The following is a 19,587-nucleotide window of genomic DNA, read 5'->3' on the forward strand; positions in this document are numbered from 1 at the left end:
ATCACGGACATGAGCTTCTGACAGGAGTCGCAAGTCTTGAAGCCGGTCTGACGATGGGACATCGCTCGCACACCAGGAGTCGAACACTCGAAATAAGACATCGAGAAAAGTCAAAAAAAGTTTAGTCAAAAAGTGACTATGGGGCAAGCTCTCTCTGGATCTGCGCTAGGCTGGTGCAGAAAAGAAAGAACTGGCGACAGCACGCAGGGGTGGTGTCTAAGTAGGCACTTCGGCGTCATCCCAGTGCCCATGACGCTGACGACGAACGTGGAGCCAACCAACGCCACCAACCGACACGCAGGGGTACTGCTAAAGAAAAATTCTCTGGATTCAGTCTGATGCCTGGGGGTAATTCTAAGGTAAGGAATCAATAACTAATAGTCTCTTTCCGATGGGTCGTATACTGCTTTGCATACTGTATTTTTCTACATATTTGTAACTGCATAGCTGTATGCATGATGGTTGCCAGTTTATGTGCACTTGAATAGGCCAGTGCTGGGTAAAGTGTAACATCAAGGTTACAGGATAAAGGAAATTTGGGTTCTCTGGGAAAAGTCATGCCAGACCTGTTTATTATGAAATGTTACTACAAAGTTAGTAGGTCTGAGCTACTTATTATTGATAAAGAATGAGTTAAAGACAATAGTCTTTTAAACATGGATTGCTATTACACTGCGCTAAAGCATGTAGCCGGGTCGTTGGTTACATGGAATTCCACAGATTTCTATAGAAGGCAAGGGTGTTGGTGATTCACCTGAACAAACTGTAGGGATAGAAGATATACACTACAATAATCCTTATTAGGCTCTCTTCAGAAATACAGTATTTTGCTTTGCCAACCGTAATTTTGAATATATTTGAGCTTTTATGACTGTGTGATGGATAGTTGGTTGATTGATTGATGATTGCCTTGAGAATAGCTGACACTCAGTACAGTACTGTAAGAAATTGTGGTTTCAGTTGAGGGGTGTGAGAACCCACCTAAAGTAATCATCAGAATTCTGCTTAGGGTGAACCACAAATGTCATTAACTAAATCTGTGCTTAAACCTCTGGTATATTGGCACAAAGCAGTCTTAACTTGGAGGCAATGTGTAAAGTATTTGCGCAACACTCAAATAGTAATAAAGTGAAAACACAGCTCAAGAACAACTCAATTTCGAAAAATAGAGACCACTGTAATAAAATGAATGGCAGCCAAATAAAAAATCAGATCAGTAGAAATTAGTAATTAATTTTTTTAAGTTTGTGGTTAAAAATAGCGCCAACTGCAGGTATCTAGTTGTGCCGGAGAGAAATGCAGTCAAAAGTTCAGACCAACTGCAATGGAGCATAGGCCATGTACAGGACCAAATTCAGCCCACAGGGAATTGTACCTTATGTCCTTGGTGTGGGGGCAGCACGGTGCTGCGTTTCAAGGCTCTGCGTTGGATCCATCGTACCCAGCAATTAGGAGCTGTGTGGTGCTTAAATCTATGTCTCTGTGTCTGATCCGGTGAGGATGGTGATCAGGGGCTGCAAAGTGCTGCGATGCGAGACTCCTCACTGGATCTGGTTACTCCACCGATCAGGTGCCATGCTGCGATGAGAGGCCCTGCACCGCTCTGCTCAGGATCTGGTGGAACCCACAGTTAAGCAGGGAGAAGTACACCCTGACTCCAGCCAAGGGTCGATGACCTTGATGACAGCACTTGTAGGTCAGGACTCACTCCCACAGAGGCCAGCAGAGGGGACCCGTGAGGGTAGTTGGGTTTGGTCAGCTGGAAAGCAGAAAAGGACCATGGAAGCTTGTTGTGCCTTGTGCCCCTGTAGGTCAAATGGGTCGTCAGTCAACTGACCCCTGGGGTCACTCCTAGGGTTCTGGGTTCAAGGCAACATTCTTCCTTTACACAGCAGAACAGTCCTATCGAATCATCTCAGGTCTAGGAGTGTTCTAATTTCAGGTTCTGGGAATGCCACTTCTTTACACAGTGCCAGTCTGTGGGTGGAGGAACATCCCTTTGTCTAAACCTAAAACTGATTCTGGTCAGTTCTTTTCTTTCCCCTGGGTTTGGCTCCAGACCGTCTAGTGAAACAAAGGGCAGGCAAGCCCAGGTTTGAGCTGCATCTGCCAGTGACAGACGGCTACTTCTGAAGTCAAGAAGGGCTTGGTACAGCCCCTAGGCTGCCTTCTAAAGTGCAATCAAGGAAGGGGCACAACTGCTCTCCAGCCATCTTGTCAAGAAGACCGATTCGCCTCTACACCAAGGCATCTTTGTCCACTATCTGGCACCAATACAAATTTCCCGGTGGAAGAGCCATCACCAGCCCCAAAGCAACTGGCCATTCACAGAGAGGCTTTAGTGCAGTGCTTCCCAAAATTTTAGAGCCGAGACACACTTTTGCAACTTACCTCGCTTTAATGGAGGCGTTTTTAATGTAACAAAAGCATCGTACAGTAGCGTATTGTTATTTGAAGACAGCACATTTTCCATTGAAATGGTCACTAAATTTGCATTGACATACAGTTTTATAGATATACTATATTGCACACAAATGATAAAGTGTGGAAATTGGGTTGCTCTGAATGTTTATTAATTGTGCATCATCAAGTAAAGTGTGTTGATTTTCTGCAATCCTATTTAAATCTTTGTTTCTGTAACACTTCAGAATTACAACTGCTTTTAGGCAGGGATATGGCATGTTTCTAAAAGTTGCATTACCAAAATAATAATTTAAAATCTGACTTTACCACTAAAGAGGGATTCAAAATACAAATAAAATGAGTTGGAGAGATATTTCTCTAGCTGTTATCAAACTGGTTTTAGTACTTGTTAAGGTAAACCAGGGTTAGTCTATGGGAGGCTAGCCTTGTCACAGTGAAAAACGACTTTGGATGTTTTTCACAGCTTGGACGTGTAAAGTATTAAATATGCATGTCCTACTTTTAAATACCAAGCTCACTGCCTAATGATTAGTTAGGGCCTAAATTAGGGGTGAAATATGAGTATTGAAAAGGAAATTTTAGGCCTGGCAAAGGATTTATTTTGCCAGATCGACACTATTTCATTCGTCCATTCAATAAACTTTATTCGTCCAAGAGGGATCATAAAAGTATACATGTATAAACACGCAAGAACAAACAAGAATTAGCACCAGTAGATAAAAAAACAGTGAAAATGGTAGAACAAGCAGATAAAAAACATCGCAATTAAAAATATTAGCTGACGGTAATACATTTAATGCACAATAAGAATAATGCAATTAACAACAATTATAGGCTTCACTGATTGCAAGAGTCCCGAGGTCCTTCCTGATTCTAAGAGCATGCCTGATAAAAGCAATAACTGCATGGCATATGGGCTTGGAAGGCAAACACTGGAGCAGCTTAAGGCTCCGACAAGCTGACCTACAGTTAAAAGAACGTAAAAGAGGTCATAAAAATTTAGCTCTGGGTTCTGAAAAAAAGACTACAGTGAAACATGAAATTAATTGTGGATTGTTTACTAACATTATCACAGGAACATGGAGGTAAAAGCGAAAACCAGCTACGCTGAAGGGGAAAAGCAGTCAGGAAATTGACAGTGCACAGTCTAAAGCGTATAAGGTAAAATCTGTGTTCTTGGGATGGAATCAAGACTAAGTATGGTTCAACCTGGGCTGATAATAAGATATCCATTGGATAGCGGACAGCGACAGCGTCTATAACTTGGCCTTTTGTCTGCCTTATCAAATTATAATATGACTGAAATAGGGAGTGAAATTGGGACTTAATATTCCCAGTGATCATACTGGGGGAATGGAACAGGTGTGGAACTCCTAGTTCTGCAAAGGTTTTCCTGACATATGAGAACCAGGAAATGTTGTTACTGTTATACAATTTAATGCAATCAGCTAATAAATTGCATGAGAATTTTGTAAAGATGGAACTCCAAATGTGAATCCTTAGGAGAAGTGGGTCTAGTCTAGCTGTTTCTTTGATAGAGGGGTGACCAACCCCTGAGTGGGTAATAAAAGTTGCAGTGCTGTTTGAAACAGCCAGCAATCTTACGGGAAATTTGTTCTCAGCTACTTGTAGATGGTCACATTCAGCATAGCTCCAGACCCCCCACCCTGTAGGCGCCTACTGAAATGCATTTTGCTTTGTAAAGAGATAACAGATCCTTCACTGGGTTCTGCTTGAGTTTTCTGGAGAAACCAAAATTGGCTTCAGCCGCACAGTTCATTTTGCTCCCGCTCTGTTCGAAAAGTTTTGCTCAATTAAAATTACCATCCAGTAAAATACCTAAGTTGGGCACTTTTGTGATTACCACACCTTCAATGATAAATCTGCGAGTACAGATATTTCTAGTTTGAAACCGCCCTACCGGCAGCAATGGCAGCAATAAGAAGTGTTAGGGAGCTACGTTAGTGGGTGGCACAATGAGTGCTGCAACCAACTTGAAGCATTTCATTGAAAGGCCCTGGGTACAGGTAGTACCGTATATTAGGGACTTCTAAGTAAAGAAAATGTACCAATCATACTTGTGCCCATTTTACCATGTACACCTTACCACTGTTTAGCAGAGGTAAATTGTTCAGAGTCCTACAGGGAACAAAAAACTGGTTCAGCAGCAGAAGGGAAAAATCTGGGGTAACCCTGCAGAAATAACAGCTTTCCAACAAGTAGGCTTTAGTTGGGTATGGTGACAAGCCAATGTTAGAGGCTTTATGCCCAATTGTTTATTATGAAAAGTTACGATAAAGGCAGTAGGCCTGACCTTTTGATTGTGAAAAGCATATCTTAATATCAAAAGGATTTATGGATGGATTGTCATTACACTGTTTTAAAACCCGCAGAAGGGTATTTTGTTAAACGGAACCTCACAAATTACCATAGTAGGCAGGGCTTTGGTGCTGCTTACCCCTCTGACAAACTGTGGTTACAGAAGATTTGTACTGTCAGGTTCCTTGTTAGGTCCACTTCGGAGAGACAGAATTTTGCTTTTACAATTGTAATTTTGTATACATGTAATTTTATGACTGTATACCAGATGGTTACCTTGTGGGAAAGTGTATGCTCAGTACAGGAGGCATAGGTTGGTTATAGTGATAAGCCAATGATAACAGCTAGAGCCCTGATTGGTTCACTAAGAAAGAATATTTCGGTTGCCATAGGTTTGATGTATTCATTATTAGAACATTGGATTGTAGGGAGCTCCGTTGAAAACAATGGAGTGCTCCGGGCTTATAATGGCTGGTATAAGCCCGTAGCTTCAACATTCCAATGCTTCTTTGTTCAGAGCTCTGGCTGTGAACAAAGGCTTCAGGGAGCCTGAGGGGATTTCAATCTCCTCGCGCTTCCTGAAGAACAAGTTACTTACCTTCGGTAACGCTTTTTCTGGTGGATACAGTATCTGCCTGTGGATTCCTCACCTTGTGAATATCCCCTGCGCCAGCATTCCACAGAACTTTTTTCCCCAGCTCTCTACGCCGACATGGACGTCATAATACCTCGGCTCCGCTCGCGACTCCGTATGACGTCACCGGAGCCATAAGAGAGCCACGTCGGCGTGATGACGTCAGTTACAACCATTTTTTCCGTGCCTCCGAGGCGAACAGGTGGACTGACAACAGATTCAAAGTATATACAGTATACAACATTCGAACAAATATATACAGTACATATACAAAAAGGAAAGCTAAGGAACATAAGCATTTCCTATAAGTGTACCAGATAGAAAGAAGACACAATGTAAAACACATGTCAAACAAGACAACCTTTATGGTATACAAAGGTGGACAACGGGGAGGCGGGTGGGACAGTGAGGAATCCACAGGCAGTTACTGTATCCAGCAGAAAAAGCGTTACCGAAGGTAAGTAACTTGTTCTTCTGATGGATACACCTGCCAGTGGATTCCTCACCTTGTGAATAGATTCCCACAGCAGTCCCACTTCCGGAGGAGGGTGTCCACCAGGGCCGTACTGGCCGTAGCGGGCACCGGGCAATCACCCGGTGCGCCGCACGGGTGGGGGCCGGTTTTGTGCCCCTGGGGTCCGTGTTTGTTAGCTGCAAAATCAGCCCTGTAACAAAATCGGCCGAAAACCGGCCCTGGCAAAGAGCTCGGATGCACCCCCAAACTCCCTAGGGGGCCGGCCGAGCACTTTGTCAGGGCCAGTTTTGGTTCCCAGTCCGGCCCTGGTGTCCACCTTTCTATACCAAAAAGTCCTGCAAGACAGAGCGCACAAAGTGGTCCTCCCTCCTCATCTCAGAGTCTAAGCAATAATGCTTTGCGAAAGTATGGAGGGAGGCCCAAGTCGCGGCTTTACAAATGTCTGCCACAGGAACACCCCTGGCCAAAGCAGAAGTAGAAGATTTAGCTCTAGTTGAATGAGCTCTAATACCCTCAGGTAACCTTACCAGCAAGGGCGTAGCAGATCTTGATGGCTAGGATGATCCATCTGGACAGAGTATGCTTGTGCACAGCTTTTCCTTTAGAATGTCCAACATAGCCCACGAAGAGCTGATCGTCCAAACGAAAGTCTTTCGTTCTGTCCAAGTAAAAGCTCACAGCTCTTGTTGGGTCCAGTCGGTGAAGTCTTTCCTCCTCCTTGGAAGGATGAGGAGGCGGATAAAACACAGGGAGAGTAACAGACTGCCCCAGATGAAAGGGAGTAACTACCTTAGGTAGGAAAGCAGCCCTGGTCCTAAGAACCATCCTTTCAGCATGTAAGGTTAAAAACGGGGGTTTAGAACTAAGAGCTTGAAGCTCACTCACCCTCCTTGCCGAGGTTATGGCTACAAGAAAGACCATCTTAAAGGACAATAGCCTCAAAGGACAGCTATGAAGGGGCTCAAAAGGGGACCCCATCAAGAAAGTTAAGACAAGATTAAGGTCCCACTGTGGCATTACAAAAGGAGTAGGTGGAAACCTATTTGTAAGGCCTTTGATAAATCTTAGTACAATAGGAGATTTAAATAAAGATGACTGACCTGGAAGACATAGAAAAGCCGATAAGGCCGATAGATAGCCCTTGACCGTGGCCACAGCACAGCCCTGCTTAGCCAAGGAAAGAGCAAACTGAAGCACATTAGAAAGATGGGCTTTTAAAGGGCCAATGGATGTCTCTCCACACCATTTAACAAACTTAGACCACCTATATGAGTAAATGGACTTGGTGGAGTGTGTCATGCCCCACGGTTAGGAGCGGCAGGCGGTCCAGTATATAAGGTCTCTGAGATATCATGAACGCGCTTAGCGTTCTAGCCTGGAATCTTATTCCGTCCTAGTTAGTGTAGCCTGTCTTCCGGTTGTTGATTTCCTGTTCCGGGAGTCCTTCTTTGTTGTTCGTTGTTTTTCGCGGCTCGTTCCGCGTCCTTGGCGTTCGCGGAAGCGCCACTCTCTGTTGTTTTGTCTGTTGCTTCGAGTTGGTGGTTAGCGCTCCTTTCTTGCATCTCAGCAGTCTTCTGGAACTCCGCAAGAATTGTGAGTGCGCTGGTTCCCCCTTTTTTGTTCTGCGACCCTCCTTACTATTGCAATCACTCCGTGTTGGTGGCGTCTGGTGTGTGTGGCTGGGTACCCCAGTGTGCTCTGGCTCCGTGTTTTCGGTCCAATCCTAATTACTTCCAAAACCTCCTGTTAAGTGCTTTGTTCTTTGCACCTCCGTCATTTGGTCCCCACAACCCGCTCCCTCAATACAGCGGAAATATACCGGGTCTGGTATATCATGGAGTGAGAGGTGCCGCCCATCCCCGTGTGCCTCCCTGTATTTTAGTCACTAGTGGGTCCTCAGTGTTTTGCTCGCCAGTTGGTCCTCTTCCCTTCCAGACCCCCATACTATCCCATTCAGTGAGGATCATCCGTGGCTAAGAACACAGAAGGAAGGAGGTGGAGCACTTGCGTGGACCACGGTATGGTTTGACCGGTGTACGTCAGAAACACGGTAATAGCGCTGTGCGCTACCTTTCTTTATATACACGACCTACCCTTGAGCGGGCGTGAGGTAACGATTGTTGTTCTGTTCCACTTTAGTCTTCCGCCCTTCATCAACACCAACATGGCTAACCTGTTACCGGGATCCACATAGCAGAATTGGGGCTTTTGGGTGTTCGCAAAGGGTGAGTTATATTTAAGGCAGATCTGAGGTTATTGGGCGTGGGACAGGCTCTCAATTAGTGCTTTATGTTACATAGGAGACTAGACTGTACTTTCCACGGTTCATACCTCCTGACTGGGAACAAGATCCTCCATAGGAAAGGGCATATCGAGAGGTAGGACTGTACAATTAGCAAAGTGTTATTTGTAGGTATTCTTATGTGGATGGTCTATAATCTAACTTTCGTTACAGCACAGAAGAGTCTCACCCTTGGATCCGCCTCTGCCACTATCTTGACGTCATACCCTCCTTCCCTTGTTTTGTTTCCCTGTTTTCCCCTGGCGTGTCCTCCGGTTCTCTAGTGTTCGATAGAGACGGGGAACCGCAGGGGAAGACTGGGAATTATCTTCACGGACCTGACGCTCCTGCGGATCGACCCACGTATCCTTACAGAGTGTCGCCTGGCCGATAAAATAACATCCACCACATCAGGCGGGAAAGAGAAGGAACTCAGGTTGCCCCGTTCAATCTCCAGGCATGAAGGTGCAGGCTCTGGAGGTGGGGGTGAAGAACCTGCCCCTCCGACTGCGAGAGGAGGTCTGCCATGAGAGGGAGACGGAGCGGAGGGTGCGATGAGAGGTGAAGTAGATCGGTGTACCACACCCTTCTTGGCCAATCCGGAGTGACCAAAATAACTTGGGCCCGGTCTTGGCGAATCTTCCTCAGAACCCGAGGAATCAAGGGTATGGGAGGAAACGCGTAAAGGAGTTGTGAGCTCCAACTCAACTGAAACGCGTCCCCCAACTCCCCCTGCATCGGAAACTGGAGACTGCAGAATGAAGGGCAATGCGCGTTCTCGCAGGTGGCAAATAGGTCTATCCAAGGAGACCCCCACGTCCGAAAGACGTGACGAACCACCTCCGGATGAAGACTCCACTCGTGGTCGACGGTGAACTGCCGACTGAGACTGTACGTTCAGAACCCCGGCCAGATGATTCACCATCAAGTAAATCCGATGATCCTGACCCCAGGACCAGAGCCGTAACGCTTCCCTGCAGAGACGATACGACCCTACTCCTCCCTGCTTGTTAACATACCACATCGCGGTAGTGTTGTCCGTCAGGACTTGAACCGACTGACCACGAATGGAAGGGAAAAAGGCCTTGAGCGCCAAACGTATAGCCCGTAATTCCAGAAGGTTGATGTGAAGCAACCTTTCCTCTGGAGACCAAAGACCCTTGATCTCCAGATCCCCCAGATGAGCACCCCACCCCAGGGTGGAGGCATACATTATTACTGTGGCCACCAATGGAGGAAGATGAAAGGGCTTTTTTGAGACAGATTGCCCCCAATGCTCCACCAAGATAGATCCGCTGCAGCTTCACTGGAGATCCTGATCGACTCCCTGAGATCTCCGTTGTGCTGACACCACTGCCTGCGGGGGCACCACTGGAGTGCCGTCATGCACCAGCGTGCATGGTTGACCAACAGAATGCAGGAGGCGAACAGACCGAGCAGACGAAGGACCTTCAGAACTGGAACAACCGCTCCATTGTGGAATAAAGGGATCATCTCCTGAATGTCGAGAATTCTTTGAGGAGGAGGAAATGCTCGACACACAGTAGTGTCTAGTACTGCCCCTATGAACAGGTTGTGTTGAGAGGGCACCAGGTGAGATTTGGGCACATTGATCGAAAAACCCAAGTCGAATAACAGCTGAAATGTTACCTGCAGATGATGTTGCACCATCTCTGGGGACTCTGCTTTCAGAAGCCAGTCGTCCAGGTAGGGGAACACTGGAATCCCCGACCTCCTGAGATGAGCAGCCACCACTGCCATCACCTTCGTGAAAACTCGAGGTGTGGTAGTAAGACCAAACGGAAGGACCGCAAACTGGTTGGGTTGCAACCCAACCGTAAAACGGAGATACTTCCTGTGCGACTTCAGGATTGGGATGTGGAAATACGCATCCCGCAAGTCGATCGACACCATCCAGTCTCCTTGCTGCAACGCTTGAAGACCCTGTGCAAGGGTCAGCATCTTGAATTTCTCCTGTTTCAGGTAAAAATTCAAGACTCTGAGGTCCAGGATCGGACGGAATCTGCCGTCCTTTTTGGGAATCAGGAAATACCGGGAGTAGCATCCCTGACCCCTTTCCTGCTCTGGAACCACCTCTATCGCACCTTTCTGAAGCAATGCAAGAACCTCCTTCTGCAGAAGAAGCAAAAACCTTGGCAAGGAGGGTAAGGGGGAGGAAACTCCCGAAAGGGAAGGGCGTACCCATTCTCCACGAGGTTCAAAACCCAAAGGTCCGTCGCAATCGATTTCCAACCTCGCAGAAAGTGGGACATCCGACCCCCCACAGGTCTCACATGGTCTAGGATGGGGGATCTAGGGCTGCTTCCCTGAAGCTTCATTGGGAGCAGAGGAGGCAGAAGATGAAGATGGGTTGCAGCCAGAACCTCTCCGTCCCCTTTACCTACCTCTATACGACCTTTAGAGGGGATTCTGCTGCTGTTGCTGAGGTTGCCGGAAGGTACGAAATGAGGACCTTTGAAAGGCGGAATCGGCCTTCTCCCCAAACAGTTTCTCTCCATCAAAAGACAAGTCAATTAACGTGGCCTGAACATCCGCAGAAAAGCCGGAAGAACGAAGCCAAGCCTGGCTATTGAAGACCCCATAATTCTAGCCACAGAATCAGCAGTGTCTAGACCCGACTGAATAACCTGCCTTGCAGCAGCTTGAGTGTCCGTGACCACCTCCATAAAAGAGGCTTTCTCTTCTTCTGGCAGCTTAGAGGCTAATAACGTCATAGAGTCCATCAGTGCATGAACATAGCGCCCCAATACACAAGTGGCATTGGTCAATTTAAGAGCCATGCTTCCAGACGAAAAGACCTTTTTGGCTGTTTGATCAGTCTTCTTAGAATCCCTATCCGCTGGTGTTTGAGGGAAGGCGCCTGACGATTGCTTCGAGCATGAAGCTTGCACCACAAGGCTCTCTGGAGAAGGGTGAGAAGAAAGAAAGCTTGGATCCCCCGGAGCCACCCAGTATCCCCTTGCCACTTGTCTGGATACTGCAGGCGAAGAAAGAGGCTTGCACCAAACGTCCATCACTGGCTCTAATATAGCCTCATTAAAAGGTAACAAAGGCTCTACAATTGACGAAGGTGAATGCAAAACTTCAGTCAAAAGGTTCGGTTTATATTCAGCAGAGGGTAACTGTAAGTCCAGCAACTCTGCAGCCTTTTTGATGACCGAATGATAAGGGGCCAATTCTTGTGGTGGTGAAGACCTAGCGGAGGAATGCTCCCTCTCCGGAGTAGTATCAAGACCACTAGCATCCTTAATGCCTTCAAAGGCATCAGAAGATCCATCAGCCTCACCTTCTTCCACTTCCTCCCTATAACGCTCCTCTTCCAAAACCCTCTAAGCCTCTCTTCGAGAACGGATCGGAGGACCCGGCGTCGGCGGCGCCGTACGCGGAGTCGGCGGAACCGAACGTGGAGTCGGCGGCACCGGAGGAGTAGGCGTGGAGCAGATGGAGTCGGCATCGGTGTCGAGGGAGGCTCCGAAGAAGGCAAACGATCCAGACGAAGCCGGGATGGATCTCCAGACGGCGCCGGGAACTGCCATGAAGGAGCCATCGGCAAGAAGGGCATAAAAGGAGCTTGAGCATAATGCTGCGGCACTCCCAAAGTGTATGCCATAGGACCCATGGGACCAGATGGTGCACCGGATGGTAAGGCAGCCCTTTGAAAAATCCCATAAATCGCATTGAGGAAATGCGTTGAATCCGCACCCGGAGTCAGGAACTGCGGGTATGGGTTTGACCTCGGATCCGGTCGAGGAGTACCAGGAACCGGAGCCGAAGTGTCCCCAACTGGCGCCGCTGGTTCAGCTGGCACTGGAGAAGGCTCTTCCGCCTGATCTGGTTCGGCGTCAGAAGGTGGAGACTCCACTGGTGCCGGTGACTGCGCCAGAGTCCGCTTCGGCGAAGGTGACTTCTCTGGAGACATTCGAGAAGGGGAAGGAGATGGATATACAACTTCCTTGCTTCGACGCCGAGGCGATGGCGACCTCGAAGCCTTACTCCTCGACGATCGGCGCCGAGAGCTATGCTTCCTCTTCTTATGATGTTTCTTCGACTTCGAAGAGTGTGAAGTCGACGACTCCGGCCTTGACTTCTCCTTTTTCCTACCTCTTCTTTCTTTCTTCGCCTTGGCCATGAAGAGTTTCGCCTCCCTCTCCTTCAGGGCCTTAGGGTTCATCTTTCTACAGCTGGAGCAGTCCTCCACATCATGATCTGAAGAAAGACACCACAAACAAACCTTGTGGGGGTCAGTCATGGACATGTGGCCCCCACATTCCCTACAAGGTTTAAAACCTGACTTTCTTGTCAAAGACATAGCTTATCCAGAAACAGTAACCCACTACAAGACTACAAAGTAGCAGGAGAGTGCAGGAAAACCGTTACGCGTCGAAGGCGCGGATAAAAGGGAACTGACGTCATCACGCCGACGTGGCTCTCTTATAGCTCCGGTGACGTCATAAGGAGTCGTGAGCGGAGCCGAGGTATTATGAAGTCGGCGTCGAGAGCTGGGGAAAAAAGTTTCGTCGAATGCTGGTGCAGGGGATATTCACAAGGTGAGGAATCCACTGGCAGATGTATCCATCAGAAGCCTTTCTTTTATTTGTTAGAACATTCTGCCCACTAGTGGCAGAATGTTCTAAAAACCTTATACCCCTTTGTAGCTGGACTATACTGGCTATTAAAGTTCGGCTCCCTTGTTAAAGGCCCTCGCCACACTGGAGCGGGCCTTTAATAGCCGGTATAGCCTGCTACGGCGGGCTATAAAGCTATATTAAATATTATTTTAAGCACATTAGGTCTTACATATTAACTGTGAAAAGCATATTTTAAAACCAACAGGCATCTAATGGTGGATTGCTATTTATCGTAATCAAGGCTTACAGGTGGGTGGTTTTGTTACATGATGTGTCACAGATGCCCTTTGCAGGGAATGATGTTGGTGTTGGTTACTGTCTCTGACAAACCCTAGGGGGAGAATATTTGCTAGAGTCACAAAGACTTGCAGTGATCTGGGACTCTTGGGCTACTCACATTTTAATGGCGTTGCAAGCCTACAGTGGTAAATGAACAGTACAACTATACTATTGCTATGTATTTTTTTTAATGCATTGATGTAAGCTTTACCAACACACTATGCCCAGCTCACCTGTTACCAAAAACGGTGCTGAGCTCGTCCAGGACATTGTTCAGCTTGACTTGAAGCTCCTTGAGGGTGTCGCTGGCTTCGGGGTCCAGCTGGAAAGGTACACAACAGGTTAGTTCAGCAAACAACCATAACTTTTTAACGTCCTCTTTATTAGCATTTTCTATAATAAGGATGAATCAGCAGATCTTTGGTTGATAATACTGAAAAACGATGGGTGACTTCCCTGTCTTCCCAAACCATGAAAAAAAAGCCACCCGAGTTGACTTACAGAGAAGGAGCTGCAGGTTGCCCTGTTAGAGCGCACCTCTAGACCCGCACCTCTAGACCTGCACCTCTGGACCCGCACCTCTACACCCGCACCTCTAGACCTGCACCTCTGGACCCGCACCTCTAGACCTGCACCTCTGGACCCGCATCCCCATCTACAATGACCAATCAGGGGGGCATTGATAGAACTGAAAGGCGTTCTGATGCACAAGAGCAGATGTGGGGTTATTCCCTCTACAAACGCTCCGGATCCTGCTTTGGCGGAGGTCTTATAACAAATAATTGGTGTTTCTAAATGGTTGAACATTACCAGATACTCACCTTAACCAGGCACTCACCATCACAGGCATTTGGGCTAGCCAACTGCCAAAACAAAAACCAAACGGCATCCATCATCTCTCAAACCCGATGGTGCTCATCGATTGTGCCATGAGTGCACATAGTTTCACAGGCTAGGATAAGGTGAAACATGGTTTCAAGCTTTTAATGAACAACTGCCAGCCATGATACTCTTGCGGCTTCTGTGATGGCTCTTCAGAAAGGATTCTACTACCGTGAGCACCTGCAGGATGACGCCCGGGCAGTGAATTCGTGAAAACTGAAAAAATGGTACATCGTAGGCACCAATGTTACATTGAGCAAATGCAGTGTAGCGAGGCAGCATTACTCTGGTAGCGTATGCGCCAGGACAAGTAGTTTATTTAGTAGCTCGGAAGATGAGCATTGGCAAGTGAATAAGTGTCGATTTTGAGAAGTGCTGGTTTTGCCTCTGGTTTTTAGGCATGCTGCGTACCATCCCTGATGCTTCTTTTTACTTTCTGTTTGGTGATGACTTGGATTGGCAAACAAAAAATGTGTGAAAGCGCAGGTGAGAGAGAGTAACGGAGGGCATGGGCGCGGGGTTTCAACACAGAGGGAAGAGGTACGGAGGAGAAGCAACAGACCAGAGAGCAACGTGGAGCGTGCGGGGTAGAAGCACACCAGCAAGAAAGTAACTGCTGAACAGACGAGCAAGTAACGGGTGACTGGGACATAGAAGTGAGCACAGGGAGAAGGACACGTGCAACAGGGAGCAATATGGAGTGCAGGAGGAGAGAAGTCCGCTAGGGAGATCGCTGGAGAACATCTGCACCCTCATGGAGAGCTTAACCATAAATAAAAAAAAGTCATGCTTGAAAAGCAAGCAGTGGAAGGATAAAAACCAGCCAATCAAAAGAGATGGTAAAGAGGATATGCTTCGTGGGATGGACAAACACAAGATTGACAAGCTGGAACACGAATAAACAGAGAAATGTGACTGAGAGGTAAGCCAACCAACGGTAAGCAATGGGAGAGCTCCAAGTCCCTGTAGGCAGCTGCGCTGTCTGATGGGAAAATTAACCACAAATCTAGCAAGCTTAACACGAAGACCATCACAGCCACAGGGGAAACATGTGGGTCTAGCTGTCCTGCCACCTCCCTCTCGACTACTGTTGTGGAAAAGATAAGAAAGATGCAGTCTGATTAGAGCTTGCATGCGTGAGACATTCCCATCATAAAAACACCCGTGCCCATGACCCCCAACAAAACAACCCATTACTAGTCACTGCTGCTTCCGTGAGTGATTTCTTGCATAGCCAGCCAACAGGGATTTAGCTAACTTAGCTCACAACACACTGGTCGAGTCAAGCTTAAACCGGCTACATCACCAAATAGCCCAAGTAGACGTGCTCAGTGTGGGACAGACAGAAGAGCAGCCTTTGCGCACGGATGGCACAGCTCAGAGTCTCAGGCTTGAACGAGGAGCAATCCAGGAGGGTAATGGGGGTTAAATGTACCCTTTCCGATACTTGTCATTTTTTCTGATCATTTTCAAGTGTTAAGCAGAAAATCAACGAATCTTTCCCCAGCAGAACTCGCGGATTATACTAAATACTCTTCACATTTCAAATGTAGGCTACTTTAGGAGGTTACCGGCCACAGATCCATGACATCAGTACAGTCTCCAGTCGCCACCACCCTGCCCTTGCCTAAGTGGTCTGGGAATTGCATTGACGCTTACAACCTTAAACAAGCATTTATAATGCAATGGTCTCGGCATTGGTAAAGTTAGAGCTATTGGCATTGCTCATGACATTATTTTTGTTTATGTTTTTGTTTTTAAAAAATTTAAAGAAACGGCATTGTCATGAGCAATGCCAATAGCTCTAACTTTACCAATGCCGAGACCATTGCATTGTAAATGCTAGTTTTAAGGGTATTGTCAGTACCACTGCAAATTCGTTCACACTGTGCTGACTGTTCGAGGTGCGTTTTTCGTACCCGAGTGTTGGCGTAATAATGTAAAACATGTTTTAAGACTGCTCCGATGATCTGTTTTGATCAGAATTAAAGAGACAGAAAGTGGACTTCCGCCTCAGACTACAGAAGAATAAAGCAGCCATCTTGCAAATGGCATTCTTCAAACATATCACAATTGGAAAAAAGACTTTGGACTCAAATCGATCAAAAAAACACAGTCAAATACTATTGAAAATATGTCCCATTTTTGCCTTTTATGCAAGATTATAAAACATTATTAAATACTGTATCTATAAGTTTGTATAATATTCTGGGGGGGAAATAACGAACCACCCGTATTTACTCTTAGCCTGCATAGGTCTGACGAAATGAGCGTTTCATTTCGATTTAGCCTTCGCATTTGCAAGAGCGCCGTTATACATAAAGATGTGACTTTGCATTTAACAGGAAGTAATCTCTAACTGAGCACTTGAAAATGTACCCCTCTGTCCATTGCAAAAGAAATGGCAATAGCTCTAACTTTAACAATGCCGAGACCGTTGCATTGTAAATGCTTGTTGAAAGGTGGCTCTGTAACGTCCCAAGTGCACCAATGATGCCTCCACATACATACAAACACAGTGCAGCGACAGCCATTGAAGAACATCCCTCTGTCACAGACGAGCCGAGTCAGTCAGGCAGCAGCAGCATCCAGACACACATACATGCAGATGTAGCGCTAGTCTATCCTGAATGCAGATCGAGTGTATAATGAGTGTGTTTTGTCTAATAATGGCTCATCGAGGGGAGAGGGTCAGAGTTCCCTACCTCACGTGCCTAATGAGGGAGGTGACGGGCAGCGAAGCAATTCACACTTGGCTGATTTGCTCGCCGTCAGCAAGTTCCGCGAACCCACCAGCAGGCCTTTAAGGGGAAGCCACGAAAATAATAAATACGGACTGGCTCTTCAGGCCTGAAGAAGTTATCACTAGAATGGAAGTCTGGGGTGTTGATCCCCTAGGAAATTAAAACAAAGAGTCACTCCGAAGCGGCCCTAGCAGTGCGCCTTTCTCCGAGGCAGAGCAGAAATGCCTCGGAGAAAGGCAGCGTCGTTTTCGGATTCGGGGGCCTGTTTTGCTGTTGTCTCCTCCTTGAGACTTCTTGCAAAAAACACGCCCCCGATCTGAAAAGGACGGGGCCTAATCTGAATGACTGACCTCTTCTCCAATGGCTGGCCAGCATTCAAGAGGCCAGCCAATGGAGAACAGGAGAGAAGAGGGGCAGGTTCAAGCCCCTCTTCTCCAAGTCATTAAATCTCGGAGCGAGACTGCGCAAGCGCAGCCTTCGCAGCCGAGACCTAAAAAACACTAATCAATACGAAAATATCGGTTATTAACAAATTCACTCTAAGTGTTTTAAATCAAAAAGCGACCCGATTGTTTTGCTTTTTGGCCACGCTTGTGCAGTCACTTTCCTTTTTCACCATGAGTTACCGACCAAAACACACAATATAATGAAAACGTGTCTAATAATTTGCAACGGTGGTTAGCAGCTACTCGTGTCGGACCTTCATTTCGGATAGTTAATTTCTTTTGCCCCGAGAGGATGAGAGGTGGACTTGGCTCTTGTGTTCGCCCCTGCGCCACACAGGTGTACACATCTGGGACAGGCGCATCTCACACTGAGTTACTTCATCCCGATTGTAGGAAAAAGTATGAGTCCACAGATTCAAAGTCTCATTAACCTTTCCCTGACTGAGGGGCAAGTTCCCAGGGAATGGAAAAAAGCGCTGGTAAGGCCCATTAGGAAAAACTCTTCCATTCCCTGGACTGACTTATCCAATCTGAGGCCTATCTCACTACTCCCTTTTTTAGGGAAGGTTATAGAGAAACATGTTAACAAGCAGGTTTCACAGTACATTGAACAGTTTGGCAAGCTTGACAGTTCTCAGTTTGGCTTTAGACCCAAACACAGTACTGAATGCGCTCTGCTATCGGTGACAGATGACCTTCACATGTATCAGGATCGAGGGTATTCGGCGATCCTGGTACTGTTGGATTTATCGGCGGTGTTCGATACAATATCTCACAATATCTTAATCGAACGTCTGACCGCAATTGGAATTGAGAGCACAGCGTTAACCTGGCTAAAGAGTTTTCTGTCTGACCGCACCCAAACTGTCAGCATGGGCACATTTCGGTCGACAGAAACTCATATCACCAAGGGGGTGCCACAGGGCTCTTGTCTAAGCCCTACCTTGTTCAACATCTATGTGGCACCCCTGGCCAGCATATTGAGAGACTTTGGGTTTGTCCCTGTCTCCTATGCTGACGATACGCAGCTCCTATTCCCTTTTAAACATCTTACCGACGAAGTGAAGGTGGCTTTCTCAGATGGCATGAAAGCTGTTGCAAATTGGATGAAATCTAACTACCTCCAATGCAACGTAAATAAGACCGAAGTAATGCTTTTTGGGGAGGTTAGAAATCTGTGGACTTCAGAGTGGTGGCCATGTGAGCTTGGTCAAGTACCTGAACCCAAATTGGTCGTAAAAAACCTAGGGGTCCGTCTTGATCGTGAGCTCACCTATAAACAACATGGCAACTGGGTTATCGGCCAATGCTTTCATGCTATTGGACTCTTACGCAAAGTGTTTCCACTATTACCTGATTCCACTAGAAAAACTTTGGTTCAGGCACTAGTGTTGAGTCGCCTGGATTACTGCAATGGACTCCTGCTGTCAGCCAACCAGGGAGTCCTAGCAAAACTCCAGGTGATACAAAACACCGCGGCAAGACTCGTGCTGAATGCCCCCCCAAGAACACCTTCTAAACCACTCCTTGACAAATTACACTGGCTCCCAGTTTGTAAAAGGATTACGTTTAAGACATGTTGTCTTATTCATAGAACCATACATGGTTCTGGACCCTCCTATTGGAAAGACAAATTCACTCCCTACAATCCCACTCGGCTTCTTAGGTCCAGTAGCCAACTTCGACTTAAAGTACCTACCATCAAGAGGAGCAGACAAGGTGGGAAAGCCTTGTCCGTGGTAGGCCCGACACTATGGAATAAACTTCCTCTTGAGCTCAGGCAATGCTCTGAATTCTTGATTTTTAGGAAAAAACTCAAAACGTTTCTATTTTAGTAATTCATCAACCGTTTCAGTTCTATATGATGTATTGTGCTGAGCTGTTCCTTCCGTCTCCTGTAGCTGCCAATTTTTCACTCTCTTCTTTTCTTTCTGTGCGCAGAGATACGCTTATGCAAGAGTCGATTCTAGCGCGATATAAATCCAAAAATAAAAAAAATCAAAATCAAGGTAGGCTTTCCTCCAACAACAAATGATGCCAGGAGCTGTACTCACACCTCACGCTGGGGCGGATCTCCAGGCGGTCCGTCCACTGGTGGGGGCACCCGTCTGCTTACACAAGAGGGAAACGCGCTCTCAACACAACTAGTCCAGTTGTGAGAACCTCCAAATTAATGGTTGGGGTGGAGGCTGCCTGGGGTCTGGCCTAGGGCCTCGTCCATTGCGGGAGGGGTGCAACGGATCTACACACGTCAAAGTTCGTTCGCCCCCAGCAAGCTTCCATACTGATCATGCAACTAAATACAAGGATACAAAACTCACGCCTACAACTTAAAATGGACGTATTCAGCCTGCTTTAGGGGCCGGGGTCTCTTTCTTGAGGGTCAAGTAATGTCCTTTTATCCTATAGAAAAAAAGCTAGGATTTTAATCCAGGCGTTTGCACCCGAACACAA

The 19,587-nt window shown here is 46.9% G+C and overlaps 1 protein-coding gene across 5 annotated transcripts in view; it reads right to left on the reverse strand.

The window, feature by feature from the left end:
* Positions 1-19,587, reverse strand: part of UNC13B (unc-13 homolog B) — a 2,660,654-nt gene that overhangs the window by 248,754 nt on the left and 2,392,313 nt on the right. For all 5 annotated transcript variants that reach the window (XM_085628130.1, XM_085628129.1, XM_085628128.1 and 2 more), the window contains one exon: positions 13,295-13,383. In XM_085628130.1, the coding sequence (XP_085484256.1) occupies positions 13,295-13,383 (89 nt within the window). The remainder of the gene's footprint in view (positions 1-13,294; positions 13,384-19,587) is intronic.

This window comes from Triturus cristatus, chromosome 2_1, assembly GCF_964204655.1.
Source record: "Triturus cristatus chromosome 2_1, aTriCri1.1, whole genome shotgun sequence".
Classification (NCBI taxonomy): domain Eukaryota; kingdom Metazoa; phylum Chordata; class Amphibia; order Caudata; family Salamandridae; genus Triturus; species Triturus cristatus.